At 41.3% G+C, this 13958-nt stretch overlaps 1 protein-coding gene across 1 annotated transcript in view; it reads right to left on the reverse strand.

The window, feature by feature from the left end:
* faf1 (Fas (TNFRSF6) associated factor 1) overlaps positions 1-13958 on the reverse strand; it is a 58048-nt gene that overhangs the window by 24149 nt on the left and 19941 nt on the right. The window contains exons 8-12 of the mRNA XM_018673345.2: positions 12966-13052; positions 4150-4245; positions 3862-3985; positions 3681-3744; positions 3459-3540 (exon numbers count right to left, since the gene is read on the reverse strand). Of these exons, the coding sequence (XP_018528861.1) occupies positions 3459-3540; positions 3681-3744; positions 3862-3985; positions 4150-4245; positions 12966-13052 (453 nt within the window). The remainder of the gene's footprint in view (positions 1-3458; positions 3541-3680; positions 3745-3861; positions 3986-4149; positions 4246-12965; positions 13053-13958) is intronic.

Here is a 13958-nt window from a genome sequence, read left to right on the forward strand (position 1 = left end):
ATGTATTTGAGGCTGCATCTGAAATCACTCCAGACTTCGTACCCAGTGTACTTTATTTACTTTTGCCGACTTATTTAAGCATTTAAATCCGAGCTGTAAAATATGTAAATTATAGTTCCTTCAACATTTTTTTAAAACAGGATAAAAAAAAATACTGTGTCCATAGCACAAACACTACTTATTGCTAAAAATCCCACAATGCAACCAAACTAATCCCTCCCCACCAGCCTTCAACTACAAAGTGTCACTCCACGTGAAGTCACTCTCAGAGCTGTGAAGGGGACTCTGCATTAAATGGAAAGCTGACATCAATATAAACAAAATCCCAGATGATATCCATTCTCATACCACAATACTTAAAGTACAACTGATACATCCAGGGCCTATGGTACCTTTTGTTAAGTTGTGCCATCTTTGCTATACCTGTGCACCAGCAGGAATATGAAGCACTGGTACAAACAGATGAATTTTGTTTAATATATACTGTATGTGACACTTTTTTTTAAGTCTCTTTGGGGGACTTTGAAGAGTAACTCTACGGGGTGAGTGATATTTTTTTCAGTTATTAGTTTAATCAATGGTCCATTTTCAGGGGATGACATTTGTGCCGCATCAGGAAGGTGCTTTTAATCACATGTAGAGTGTGTAAAAAGGCCCCAACAACACCACTGAATAAGATACAGACAAACACAATAAGGTCCAGAGTGAAGGAGGGACAGAGAGGTCCAGATAGTGACTGTTGTACAGATGGCAGGCTCAGTCTGGAAAAGCAAATACTTCAAAATGAAGAGCTCAAATGACTGATCCAATGACCCTGCACACAAAGTGGGAAAACACATTTAAATCGATGACCAGCCACACATGATGTTGTTCACACGCTGCTGAAAACACATTAACTCTTTATGACAGAAACAACATCCCATTTTAGACTTTTTCCAAGGTGTGATTAAACTAATCAAATCACATGTCAGCTTTGAATTACATGCTTAAAGCTAAGTAGGTATCTTATGCTACCCTCATGATCATCTACTTATAGTTGGTAAGGTAAGATACATTCACACCTTACTGTAATTTTCTGTATTTTTACTTCCACTCTGCATTGATTTAACTCCTAGTCCATTTATTTATGCATGAGAACAATCATTTCAGGCGTCAATAACTTATGAGAATGTTGCTTGTGATTTACAGCCATAGATCTGACAGATATACGTACATCGATATGCCGTTTGCCATTCTGATTTACCGCTGCTCTTTTCTCTTGACTCTGCGAAGCTATTGCTGGGTTTTAAAGCGGATACTTGGCAGTGATAAATCCCTGAACTCCCCTCTCAACAAGGCTATGAATTTTGATGTGTCTTTGTGTGTGGCAGACAGGAGAGAGGAGTCGAGAGCGGAGGAGAGTGGGGTTAGAGTGATTAACCACTGCGTTGATGGGGATTTAGTGAGGATCGTGGTTAGTGATGGGTGGCCTATCTCTCTGTACGCTCTGACTAACCACTGATCCCCAAGAGGGTTCAGCTCAGCTCAGCTCAGCTCTGCAGCCCAAAGCATTTTCATTAAGGATGGATTGAGTCAATCTCAACAGCTCCCCCCCAAACACACACCTTCAGAAACACTTCATCAAATGTAGTGTTTTGCTTAGTGATTACCCTCTCCCAGGCTTTGAGAGAGTGAGACTGATTCCTCTGTTTATAAACCCAGAGAGTAGTCCCCCTTCAGTCAAATCTGCCCTGTTCCAATATCCCCTTAATGAAGTAGGCTTTTTCTACGATGAGGACACAAAAACAAGATTCCTTTTCAAATGGAAGCAAAGAGCAAAGTATGGGATGGCTAGATAGATGCAAGGAGGGACAGTGTAATCGCGCACATATGCTACTGTGTAATGAAACCATCAAAAGCAGCATGTTTTGGCCTGTCGTCTCGGAAGCTCGCGACAAAAACAGGACAAACACGGAACAGATCAAATAGCTTCTGTTTTCATGCAAAATTCTCTGCACATATTCAGCTTCCCTAAAGCCACTATAACCACAGCACAGTTGGCAGGCTAAATCAAGCTCACCCAGAATAAAACAAAATACAGTGAAAATGAATACTATTTCGCCCTCTGCGCTGTGTAGAGCTCAGCGGTACAGTACAAAGTGTGTGAACACCAGGGAGACATCGGCCATATTGCACTGGCTTAGGAGAGGAGATCAGCTGGGAAGCAGGCGAGACGCCAAAGCTTCTCTTTAGGTTTTTTTTTCTCCCATCTTTGTTTATTTCACACTGTCTACATCCCTTACCCTTATCCTGCAACCTCTCCCACTTTTATTTCTCTCTTTCTTCTCACTCAGTATCTTCCTCCAACTTCTTCTTTTTGCACCCTATTCTCCTTTCAGGCCATGTTATCTGTATTGTGCCCTTACTGTCATCCATCCATCCATCCCACCCTCCCTCCCTCTCTCTCTCTCTCTCTCTCTCTGCGCCTGGTGATCTGAACCCCCCTAACATCTTGCTGTGTCCTCACAGTCTAATAAGGCTGTAATCCACACAAGCTGTCAGTTGATACAAGCATCCTTAAAAGGACAAAAGCCGAAAAACAAGGAGAGGGGGGGGGGTGGACAGCTAAAAATAAAGCCTCAGCTGTCAGGGTGGAAATTTGATGAGGGTTTTGATGAAATGATATCAATGTGGCTATAAAGCCATCTCCACACAGTGAGACACAGGGGGTAGACAAATTACAGTAAACAACGTATGAAAAAGGATTTCTACTTTGAATCAACTAAACCATCAGTGCCAACATACCACAACTGAAACTCATTACAACTTCTACTTGTTTTAGAGGAAGTTCATTTAAGGTTGCACAAAAAGCATCAATTAATCCACTGTTAGTATCAATCATGTGTCTGTTGGTTAAATTTGCTTCATGCCTCTTTGCCTGTTTGGCATATGGTGCTGTGATTTTTCAGACTCCAAAAATCACTGACAAGGTACCACAATCTTATTTATAGTTGTGTCTGTGTTTATGCAGAGCTTTTGCTAAATTAACATAATGGACTAGATAACATATTGATCTCACTGGTCCCCAGGACAAATAAGAACCACTCTACAATGTATTGCAGCCTGGAAAATGGCAGATGATGAGTACAGAGAAATTTGTTGACCATTGCATTTTAAATTCCCACCATCTCAGTAATGAAAAAGAAGATATGAGAAATGTAGTATCTCCCTTGATAGATAGAGAATGAATAATATCCTGCTCAGTCTGTGTTCCCTTTCCCTGTTGTCTTAAGCAAAAGAAAACTGCTAAAAAAAAAAGCAATGGCTAGACTACACAAGGCAGGAATGACATCAGTGTTTAAGGACAAGCCAACACTGGTAAAACCAGTACCTCGTATCTTACACATGGTCAAAATTAAAACTGTTTGAAATATAAATAAATATTTCTGAGGCCCTAAACAGTCAAATAGCTTACTTACATCTCTGGCTTTGCCATAGAAGGCCTCTTGAGACGCTGCCTCCAAAGACCCAATGAAGAACATTGGGTGGGTTTCTCCATACCTACAAATACAGTTATAGCAAGGGACACACAAACAACAGTCAAACACAAACGGCACATAAAATCATTGTTACATTCTTCAGCTTTGTCTGATTTCAAAGACCTTAGAATCAATATGAGAAGTATCTGACCCATGGCTCACCTTGAAGAAAATTCGGCAGTAAAGTGCAGTAAGGCATCAGCTTCGTTTTCACTATTCTCTGGCACTGTAAGGACACAAAATATATAACACTGTCAAGTTCTGGACGTGTTTCTAGAATTTCATACTATAGCTGGCATTACATTTAAATCTGACACTGTTTAAGCTGCTCTGCTGTACATACTCATAGGTGATTTCCGACAGCTCGAGGAGCCCATTCCAAACATCTCTGAATCGTCCACACCAAACTCTGACGCATCTTCAAAATCATCACCCTCGCTGTCGCTGATCATATGGACATCTGCGCACTGAAAACATAAATTATTCATTAATATCCAGACTTATTTCAACAGAAGTAATTAACAGAAGCATTTCGTTACCATGTTTTATGAATCAGCGTGTATACACAGAGAGCCCAGGGGGAAAAGTAATGCACGACACAGATCCTGAGAGAAAGAGTGTGTGTATATACCTCTTCTGTGGGCTCCTGGGCATTGGCTGGTGAGGACCTCCGACAAACACTGAGGTGATGGCAAGGATAGCTGATTCCAGAAACAGCTAGCGTCATCTAAAAACAGGAAGCACAATAAGAGTGTTATTAAGCCCAAATGCGAGTGGCCTAATATTAGCCTCCTCGAAGCTGACATCAAGTTAAACTGTGTGCTTTCTGTTTGTTGAGGGAGTGATTGATTTTTAATGTCACCCGTGACCCGTAGCAAAGACTGAACTCTAATCGGACAAAGAAAAACTCACAGCTCATTCTCAAGTCTTCTATTTCACAGTATCACCCCCAACACTTAAGTTTGCATATTTAGGACTGGGCTGCTGCAGCAGCACAGCCTGTACCATGAAATACTTTATGACTTTTGAACAAAGGCTTGCTCATCTCTCTAATAAGGGGGGACCTTGATGAGGTACCTGCACACCTGCAGTAGCAGTTGGTGTGACAGTGGTTTGTAGTAAGAGAACACCTGACTTAATGAGCTCCCCAAATCCATAACCAAGACTGAAAATGTCAGCGTTCAGCAGGGACTCATTACAGCTTGTGTCTCCTAGCTCAGACCCACAGGGACATCAACAATAGAGGAAAGGCTGTTGCAGGATGTAGAGTGAAACTAAAGATACCTCACATTTAAAAAGTGCTGTGCCAGATTTTAGATTGATTCCTATCATGCAACAGTGGGAAACCACTTTATAACACCACTTTCACAACACAATGACAACTTTGTGAGCAGTAAAAGCAGAACTGGTAAATATATAACCATGACTTATAGCCTGAATACACTGATACTTGTCACGGTAATGCAACAATATATTCATTCACGTTCTGATTGTTAAAAGCAAAGCAGAAAGCTCAGATGCAAATACTTTTCTGGGAGAGTGAACTTCTTAACAACAGGAGAGAGGCAGGGAAGGCAGGCAGGGTGCGATAAGAGGCAGAGAAGCTGCTCGTCCCCCTGCAGAGGTCCTGTGATCTGCTCTATTGTCAGGTGCTACGACACACAAAGAGCAGCTGGACGTGGATGAATCAGGAGACGATTACATGCAACGCCAATTGAGTTTGAAAAGGGCTACGCAGACCGCAGGGAGTTTCTCTCTCTCTCTGTCTCTCTTAATATGGAGTGGTTCCTCATGCTGGCCTCAGCTTCTATAGCAGGAGAGAACAGTGTAACCACTAGACCTTGTCAGCAACGTGGACTTACTTGTAAGTGCTGCAGTCTCCCTGGCACTGATAGGAACCAAAATATCGGACAACATACCTTATCTATTATATTCCATCTTGTCATAAGACCTTATCTTTTCAGTGTTTTCATGTAAGTTTAGTGGCAGCCAAAGACCTAGATATTTGCATAAAAAACATTTGCACAATAGTGGCTAAGCTGAATGCAACTACTCCTGTTGGATAGAACGATATGTACCATGAGATATCTACCATCTGAGATTCTATTATACTGTTTATACCATGGTATCTATCCCTTTAATAACTGTGTGTGTATTACACCACTATGGACAATGTTGCAAATCAATCAGCAGGACTGCTTTATGATTATATTGAATGTTTATGATTTTTGCATCAACAGTTTCTTAATCGATTTCCCAGAAAAAATATATACATGTCATACTATAAAATTCTATATACTGCAATAGAGGAATCCTATCCTAGATTGCATTCCTTAGCCATTAATATATACAGTAAAGCTCAGATTTGAAACTCCCTGGGAGAGGAACACACATTTTACAATTTATTGCAGCCTGAAAAAGTTCACTGGAAATATACTGAAACTGGTTATAATACTGACCACAGTGTCTTAAATTCCCACCAGTTCAGTAACCAAGGAGAAGAGATATAAGAAAAGCAGTATCTCCCCTGAAAGTTCAAGAATGAATAATATCCTGATGAGTGTTCCTCTTCCATGTTGTCTTAAGCAAAGAAAACTCCCCAGAAAAGCAGTGGCTAGACTGACATGCTTGAAATTACACAAACCAAGAATGACATCACCACTAAAGGGACAGGCCAACGGCACCTCACATCTTACTCATTGTAGAGGCATCAAAGGTCTTGGAAATAAAAACAGAAAAAGAAAAATATGGCTTTTGTTTCCCACTGAATTAAAACCTTTCCTATGAGTCTGCCTTGAGCAGTTAAGTACCACCAAAGACAGTGAGGTTCACACACAGAAACAGATAGTGTTTCTTGTGTTATTACCAATTAGTAGCAACTGTGCACTTGACCATGAGAATTATGTAAGTGTCGCAGCAAAGGCAGCTCAGTATCCCAGGAACACCTACGAAGAACACTTAACTAAATTGCTTTCTCTCTGCTCGTGTAACTTAACTCTAACTAATTTAGTCCTCTGGTCCTGTGTTATTCATATCTCCCCAGAAAATTAGTAAAGTAATGGAACAAAAACACCATTCTGCCAACAGCAAAAATAAAAAAAAGTTAGAGGTAGTTATTTGACAATGACAAAAAACCAACAGTGACTTAAATAAAAGCTACGGTCATTTAAAACATGATGGGTTCCAGGCCTGTAGGTTGAATTAGCACTGAGAGAAAAAGTTGTAAGTATGAGCCGGACAAAGACATACATAGTCTGAGCCTTAAACATGTGAAGGAATGGCCCCCATGTAAATTCTGCCTATTCCCAAATCGAGTGGCAATCAAACGTGAGAATCTTAACGGCAGCGGCAGAGAGGATCCCTATAAACTCTTTAACCCCACTACGCACAATGACAGGCTTTTATCTGAGGGCCTAATAAGTGTATAAATAAAGTTGATCACTTCCCTCGTCAAAGACAGCCTGGAGGGTTTGGGCTGACATGGATTCAAGGAGGGGAGGTGAAAAGGGGAAAAAAAAAAAAAGAGTTGAGTGGCTCTCAATCCTCTTCCTCACTTTGACCCGATGGCTTCTCCCGATGTTGAGGTACACGAGTGCAGCTTGGCGGCTCAGCGGTAAAACGTGGAAACAAGGCTGAAGCGCCGCAGGGCACGGGGGTTGGGGGAATGAGGTTAACTCCCCCAAATGACCCTCTCCCACATCTCCACACAAAGGAACTGGCTCTTCTTTTTTGGATTCTTTTAATTAACACTTGCATTGAGGCTCTAAGCATTCAGGGGCCGATACAGGGGAAAGAATTTTCTCTCTCCCTTAACCCCCCTCCCTCCTTTGCCTCTACCCTTCAACCCTTTCTTCCCTTCTCCCTTCCCTTCTTTTTCTCCCTTTCTCTCTTTTCATTCTTTCTGTGTTTCATTTTTTTTCTTTTCTAGTGTAGGCAGTGTTTGGATTAGGTGTCTGGCTGTGAGTGTGAGATAATTACTACTGACAGCTGCACTGACGGCAATCACAACCACAGTACAACCTTACTCTGCTTTCTCTTTGATGGAGCAAGGGAAGAACAATGAGAGAAGAGTGGGAGAGGAGGAAAAAAGAAGACAGTGCAGGGAAAAGAGATGAATAGAGCACGACGTATGGGTGAGAAATAGTGCAAAAATGAGACAAATTAAGACTTGATAGTGAGAATGATGACAAAAAAAAGAAGACGGGCTAAGCACATCCCACCCTGAACACCTGTTGGTTTTCTTTTTCAGGCTGCTTTGAGGCTTCCTGCAGATATGACTCTCATGATTAATACCTGGGGTCTTGAACAGTGTGTGCCAGCTAAGGAAATGTACATACACACACACATACACACATCCAAATGCAAATACAGTGCTAGAAGCTAAGGAAGGCATAAATAAGTGACGGTTGGATCAGTGTGATGCTAAACAGTGGGAGTTGTGGTGTTATCTCCTCCATCTAACATGGTGCTGAGCCTCTGTGCTCATACGCAGTGGGGAGGGGATATAAAAGGTGACTGAGCTAATGAGGAAAAACATCCTTCTCCTCAAGTAAAGGCAAACACCTTAGCGAGATGGGAGCTTCACAGAACAGCATAAAAAACTGTTAGAAAATGAGAGAGACAGACTAACTCAGTGCTGAACGTCACCTGAAGGCAGCCAGTCATACAAGGGGGGGGCCTCTGCCTGAGCTTACCGCTGAGCCCTGTTGCTACGGAAACCACCCCCTCAATAAACCCTCAGTTCCATCAGCCCCTATCAGGTAGAGAAGGATTCCATTAATGCCGGCTGGGAAATGGAGGGAGGTGCTGGCCTACGAGGCAAGGCACATCTCCGAGGCTCCACAGCATTAATACATTAGCAAACACCATGAAACACTGCATAAATGTCAGCAATTACTGGCTAGAAGGAAGGGTGGGTGGGTGTTGGTGGTGGTGGTGGGTGAGGAGATGAGGGGATGTAATAAGGATGTCCCACTGGCTGTCAATCACTCCGACAGGTGTGGAGGATGGACCGCCAATCACAACAGCTCCAATGAGATGAGGCCTGTTTGGAAACTCTCCATGCTGCGTTGTTTAGACTGAAGGAGTAGAAGAAGAGAAGAAGACATTGGAGGCAGGGGAAGGAGCTCAATCAGCGTATTTCAAACAGCACAGGAAGTGAACGTCCCGCCGGCCCCACAAACCAACAGTTGCCAAGACCTCTGTCATCATCTTCAGCACTGCTCAGAACAGCTTTGCCAAAGCCACAAGAATCAGGGGGAATTTGAAGGCAGAGCTAGATCATGGTATTTGAAAATAATGCCAGAGTATTTGTTTTAATCTACTTGGAGCAAAATGAATTCCATCAAGTTTTAACTATAGCAAAGTCCAATGAGTGTACTTTTCTCTGACGGAGGACTTTTCCAGTACCATCAAGACTGTTGTGATGCTGTAAACCCCGACAAAAATTAAAAGAAATGCCAAAATAAACACATACCAAAAAAAAGACAGTGTGCTTCCCCACATGATCCTCTACTTGGCTACTCTGGTAAATAGTACAAACTGTCTTCTAATTAATCTGTGAGGAACATTGGAATTACAGCACCTAAAAACAAGCACAAGAAAAATTCTAATTGCTGACAAATGAGACAGGTGTCCTTTGATAAGTCAGGTCTGCACTAGGCACCAGCATATTAAGAAAGGAAGAAAAGGAAAAAAATCAAACTGGTCTGCTCATAAGAGAAAGGTGTTCACATTAGCAGCCACAATGAGGCTCACAAGATTAAAACAATGTGTTGAAACAGAGATAAAGTATTGTTGTAATTAATGATTTCACTGTTGTGATTTATCTACTCCACAAAGAACAAAGAAAGAAATATCAAATTACAACTTGACCCAGGTCAGCACCATCTCCCTGCTAGAAATGAGCAACACCTTCCCGCTGCTGCTGCTTCAGCTACACTTTGTGCCACTTCTTTTTACATTCAGCTACCTTGGTCCAACACCACATACAATAACACAGTGCTCTGAATAAACTGATGTGTTGTTCACTGCTACTTGAGCATTATCCATCCCGATCCAATTTCAACTCTCCATAAAGCCTTGAATAATTCAGAGCACAATAAACAATGAAACACACTGAGTGGACTGTATCAGGGAAGGTGACGCAACACATAACTACTAGTTTCTCCCGAAAGGTGAGAATGTCTTTCTAACAAACTAATTTAAAAATCTATGAATCAAACAAAGCTCTAACAATACATGACATAATTACACTGAAAATACAACAACTCAAATAACTTTCTCAGGGCACAGCAACAAATGAGAGAATTGTGCCTACAGAAAAAATGACTAGAAGCTATACTGTCACAGTAAAGTTTTGTGGAGAAAATCTTTCTAACTAATACAATACCAGGGTTTCTGCACTAATATCAACATTACCGATTTAATTTAATTGATTTCTTTGGAAAAAAAAATATGTATTTTTCCAGTGAAATTCCCAAAAAACTGAATAGTATTACCGAAACAAAGTATTGAGATTTGATACCCAGCCATAAACACAGTGTGTAGAGTAAGAAAGGCACATTTGCAAAGACGCAATACAAATAAACACATACACACAACACACATAAATGTAAATGCAAGCAGGCAAACACAGTTATATCACACACTTATAAGCAAAGCAGAGTTAAGTAGTAATCGATTCCACTGCAAGCGGGCTAGTGTGCACAGCTAAACGTAATCTGGGGCCTCTGGCTGCCATGTTTATTGGCCCAAACCCCGGGAGATGAGACTGGGCTAATGAGCTAGACACTAACACTGGCTCCCTACCCGCCTGCTAGGCCAGCCAAGCCCTGGGCTTTCTCTGTTAATACCTTCAGACGTTTCAATAAGAGAGTGGTGGCTAGAGCAGAGGCCATTATTACACTTCTATCTCTGTGCTTTTTAATATCTCCTCATCCAGGAAACGCAGACACTGCAGATGTGTGTTAGCCAGGTGCCGACCGGGCCTATGATGCCACAATGAGCTGCAACCTATTCATGATCCCTGGGCATAACATCCATAGCTATCTATGGGGACAGGCTGAGGTTTACTGATATCAGATCACAAAAAGAAAAAAGAAAAAAACAGAATGGTTGTATTTATCCTTACTAATCTTAAAATTAAGTTGAGATGTAGGATGCTTGAGATGAAATTCATTAAAAAACATACATTATTAAGTAATGCATCAAAATGCCTTCACGCCACTTATAAACCAAATATAAAATCTGTGAATCTATTTTACAAATGTTTATTTTTATTTATTTATTTTTTTTTGTGGGCAACATATACACTCACCAACCACTTTATTAGGAACACCAAACTAATATTGAGCAGGGCCTCTCCTTGCTCTCAAACTGAAAAAGATTGCATCACATCAGTTCTGCAGATTCATCCTGCCAATCTCCTGCTCCACCACATCCCAAAGGTGTTCTACTGGATTCAGATGTGGTGACTGGGGAGGCCACTGAAGTAACTGAACTCTGTCATGTTCTTGAAACTAGTTTGAGACTACTTTTGCTTTGTGACATAGTGCATCATCATGCTGGAAGTAGACATTAGAAGATGGCCATAAGGGAATGCATGTGGTCAGCAACAATAATCAGGTAGGTGTGTTTGTGTTTGTTGTGAACATTAACTGAAGCTTCTGCTCTGCATGTGCTTGATTTTATGCACTTCACTGCTGCAACATGATTGGCTGGTTGAATTATTACATGAATAAGCTGGTATGCATGTGTTCCTAATAAAGCATTTGGTGAGTATATAACTTTTTAAAATATTAATTCCTTAAATTATTTCGGAAATTCAAAGTGGAATGATTTTATCAATATTTTAAGGCTTAATGTTTCCATTCATCAGTGTCACATTAGGACAAATAAGTCCAAAGGTATTCAGTTAAGGGAAACTCGTGTAATCAAATATTCACAAAAAGTCATTAATTTGATAATTCCTTCCCTTTGTATTCTCACAGAAGAATCAAAAATTAATTCGGTTTACTGCATCTGGACAAAGCAGCAGACACATTTTTTTTCCCAATTCTGTGGTTAGCTCTCCCCCTCTGTTAGTGTTAACAGGAAAGTCATAAATTGCAAGCTCCATGTTGTGGTTGCAAGCTTTAAAAGTAATTTGTTTGTTGCCATAACACATGAGCATGTTCACTCAAAACTGAGGTCACGCATTGTGCAACATGCCCACAATGTGCAGTGCAGATTTGAACAAAGATTTCTGTTGCAATCCCAGGCTGTTTACTGATCACATAACTGGATGCCTACAAGGTTAATGCTAACAATGATAAATCTGCATCGTAGCAGTATGGTTTGTTGGTGGTTACTGGGTTTACAATTGCCTGCTGTGAGATGTAATGGGACAAAATAAAGCAAACAATGTCCATAGTGAAAAGATGTAGAACCTTTTATCCTTTGCCCTTTCAAGTGCATTAATGGTACAATATAGTTGCTTTCTCTTTTTCAGCTTTGCTGTAAGTCATAAAAAACAGGTACAGTTAGTGTTCATTCATTTTGAGTTTTTGGAAAATGATTCATGGCTGACACACAGAATAGACTGTAGAAAATGGGCCATCATTATTAACCACAAATGTGCACTGACAATTAAAAACATAAACTCTGTAATATGGTTGCTACAGTAGAGCCACTTGCGACATTGGACACATATGACAACACTTGGGGGGGAAAAAAGAAACAAAGTCAATACCAATACTCCAAACCAAACAGTAATCACGTAGATCTAAAAGGAAAACGTTAGCCAGGGGTTAACACAAGAATGTGTGCACAACAGCTCCTCAATGTAGCATGATAAACCATCCCATACAATTAGCATGGGAACACATATGCTGTCAAAGAAGGGGTGAGACAAAAGGGGTCAGAGGTTCCTCAAGGTTCTGTATGAGGGCTGCTTCTGATCAGCTTGACTGTGCGTGAGGTGAATGGCTGGGAAGAGCGACCCTGGGACGAGAGAGGTCAGTAGGACTCAATGATGTGAGCTTTAATGTCCACAGATAGAGGACACAGGACGGGAACCGTCTTTGACATCTTAATTAGCTTCAACATCTTACTCTCAAGCTTCTGACAGATGGTTCTGGCATGAATTACAGAGACACAGACACAGGGTGGGGAACAGTTTCCACTGCACTTTGAAATTATTATTAAATTAATAATCTCTAAATCATGGACTTTAATCTGTGCTTGGCTTCTAAATATCTTAAAGACCACAGTCTTGGATCCAAGAACCGGAGAGGGCAACATACAGGCATAAATTTAGAGCAGACAACAAAGTGAAGACAGGTGGGATTTTTCCAGTAGAAATGTCATAGTAAGTCTGGGTAACAGGTCTTAATTGTTGTTTGTTTGTTTGTTTGTGTGTGTGTGTGTGTGTGTGTGTGTGTGTGTGTGTGTGTGTGTGCCTCTTACCGAGTCATCAGACGCTGACGCAGGCCATCCCTCCCACTGTTGATGCCGGACTGGGATGTTCGTCAAGTCTGAAATGTTCCTCTTTACCTGCAAACACAGGAGAATTTAAGATTATTACAATATATTCTAAATATAAAAATCTGAATTTGCACAATATAAGTGAGGAAGTGTTTAAAAAAAAAACACCACAAATAGCTCAACTATGACTCTCATTTAGGAATTTTACAATTCTCTTTACAATCCTGTCTGTAAAAGTAATGCTCTTAGAATCATAATAATTGGAAAATATTATTTTTAAATCATAGTAGTCTCCATTCAGCAGAATAAGGAAAAAGGATGGAGGCAAAGAACTAAGAAGGAGATGAGTCTAAAGGAGGGAGGAGGAGAGAAAAATAAAAAAGACAGCCAGTGTTATCTGCATTCTTCAGATACCACAGCTAATGCCCAGCAACAACAGCCCCACGCTCTGAAATGAACAGTATTTCTCTTCTCCCATTCATGCGCGGACGCTGTATCTGCATCACTTAATAACATTCCGTGCTTTTAAACAGTTAGCAGCCAGCAGCGCCTGTCCCACTGAGCGCCGTGTTACACCGTCCAGTGGGTTGTTGGTTTAAAGCCCTAACGCCAGCCTGATGTGCGCCAGCCGAAGCTGATCAAAGCCCCGTCGGTGTCTGAGAGCTGGCGGCCGTGGATTCTGCTGCATTTGTTCGGCAGGATTCTGCCCTTCAGGCCTGCCGGGCTGGACACTGATGCTGAGAAAACTGTCTATTGTGGAGCAAAGATCCCTCCACACACGGGTCAAATCCTGTCTTTGTAAAAAGCACTGAGGAGCGATGGATCCTTGAGCATATGCAGGGCTGCTGATCACGGAGGTGGAAACTTAAAGAACGCTACAAACACAAAGTCAAAGTCAATGTCAGGCAAAGCAGGAAAGCAGCTGCAAAACACTGAACTATGAAGACTGCGGGGGCAGACTTTGTTTGGACCATA

This window comes from Lates calcarifer, linkage group LG17 (genome assembly GCF_001640805.2).
Source record: "Lates calcarifer isolate ASB-BC8 linkage group LG17, TLL_Latcal_v3, whole genome shotgun sequence".
Lineage (NCBI taxonomy): Eukaryota > Metazoa > Chordata > Actinopteri > Centropomidae > Lates > Lates calcarifer.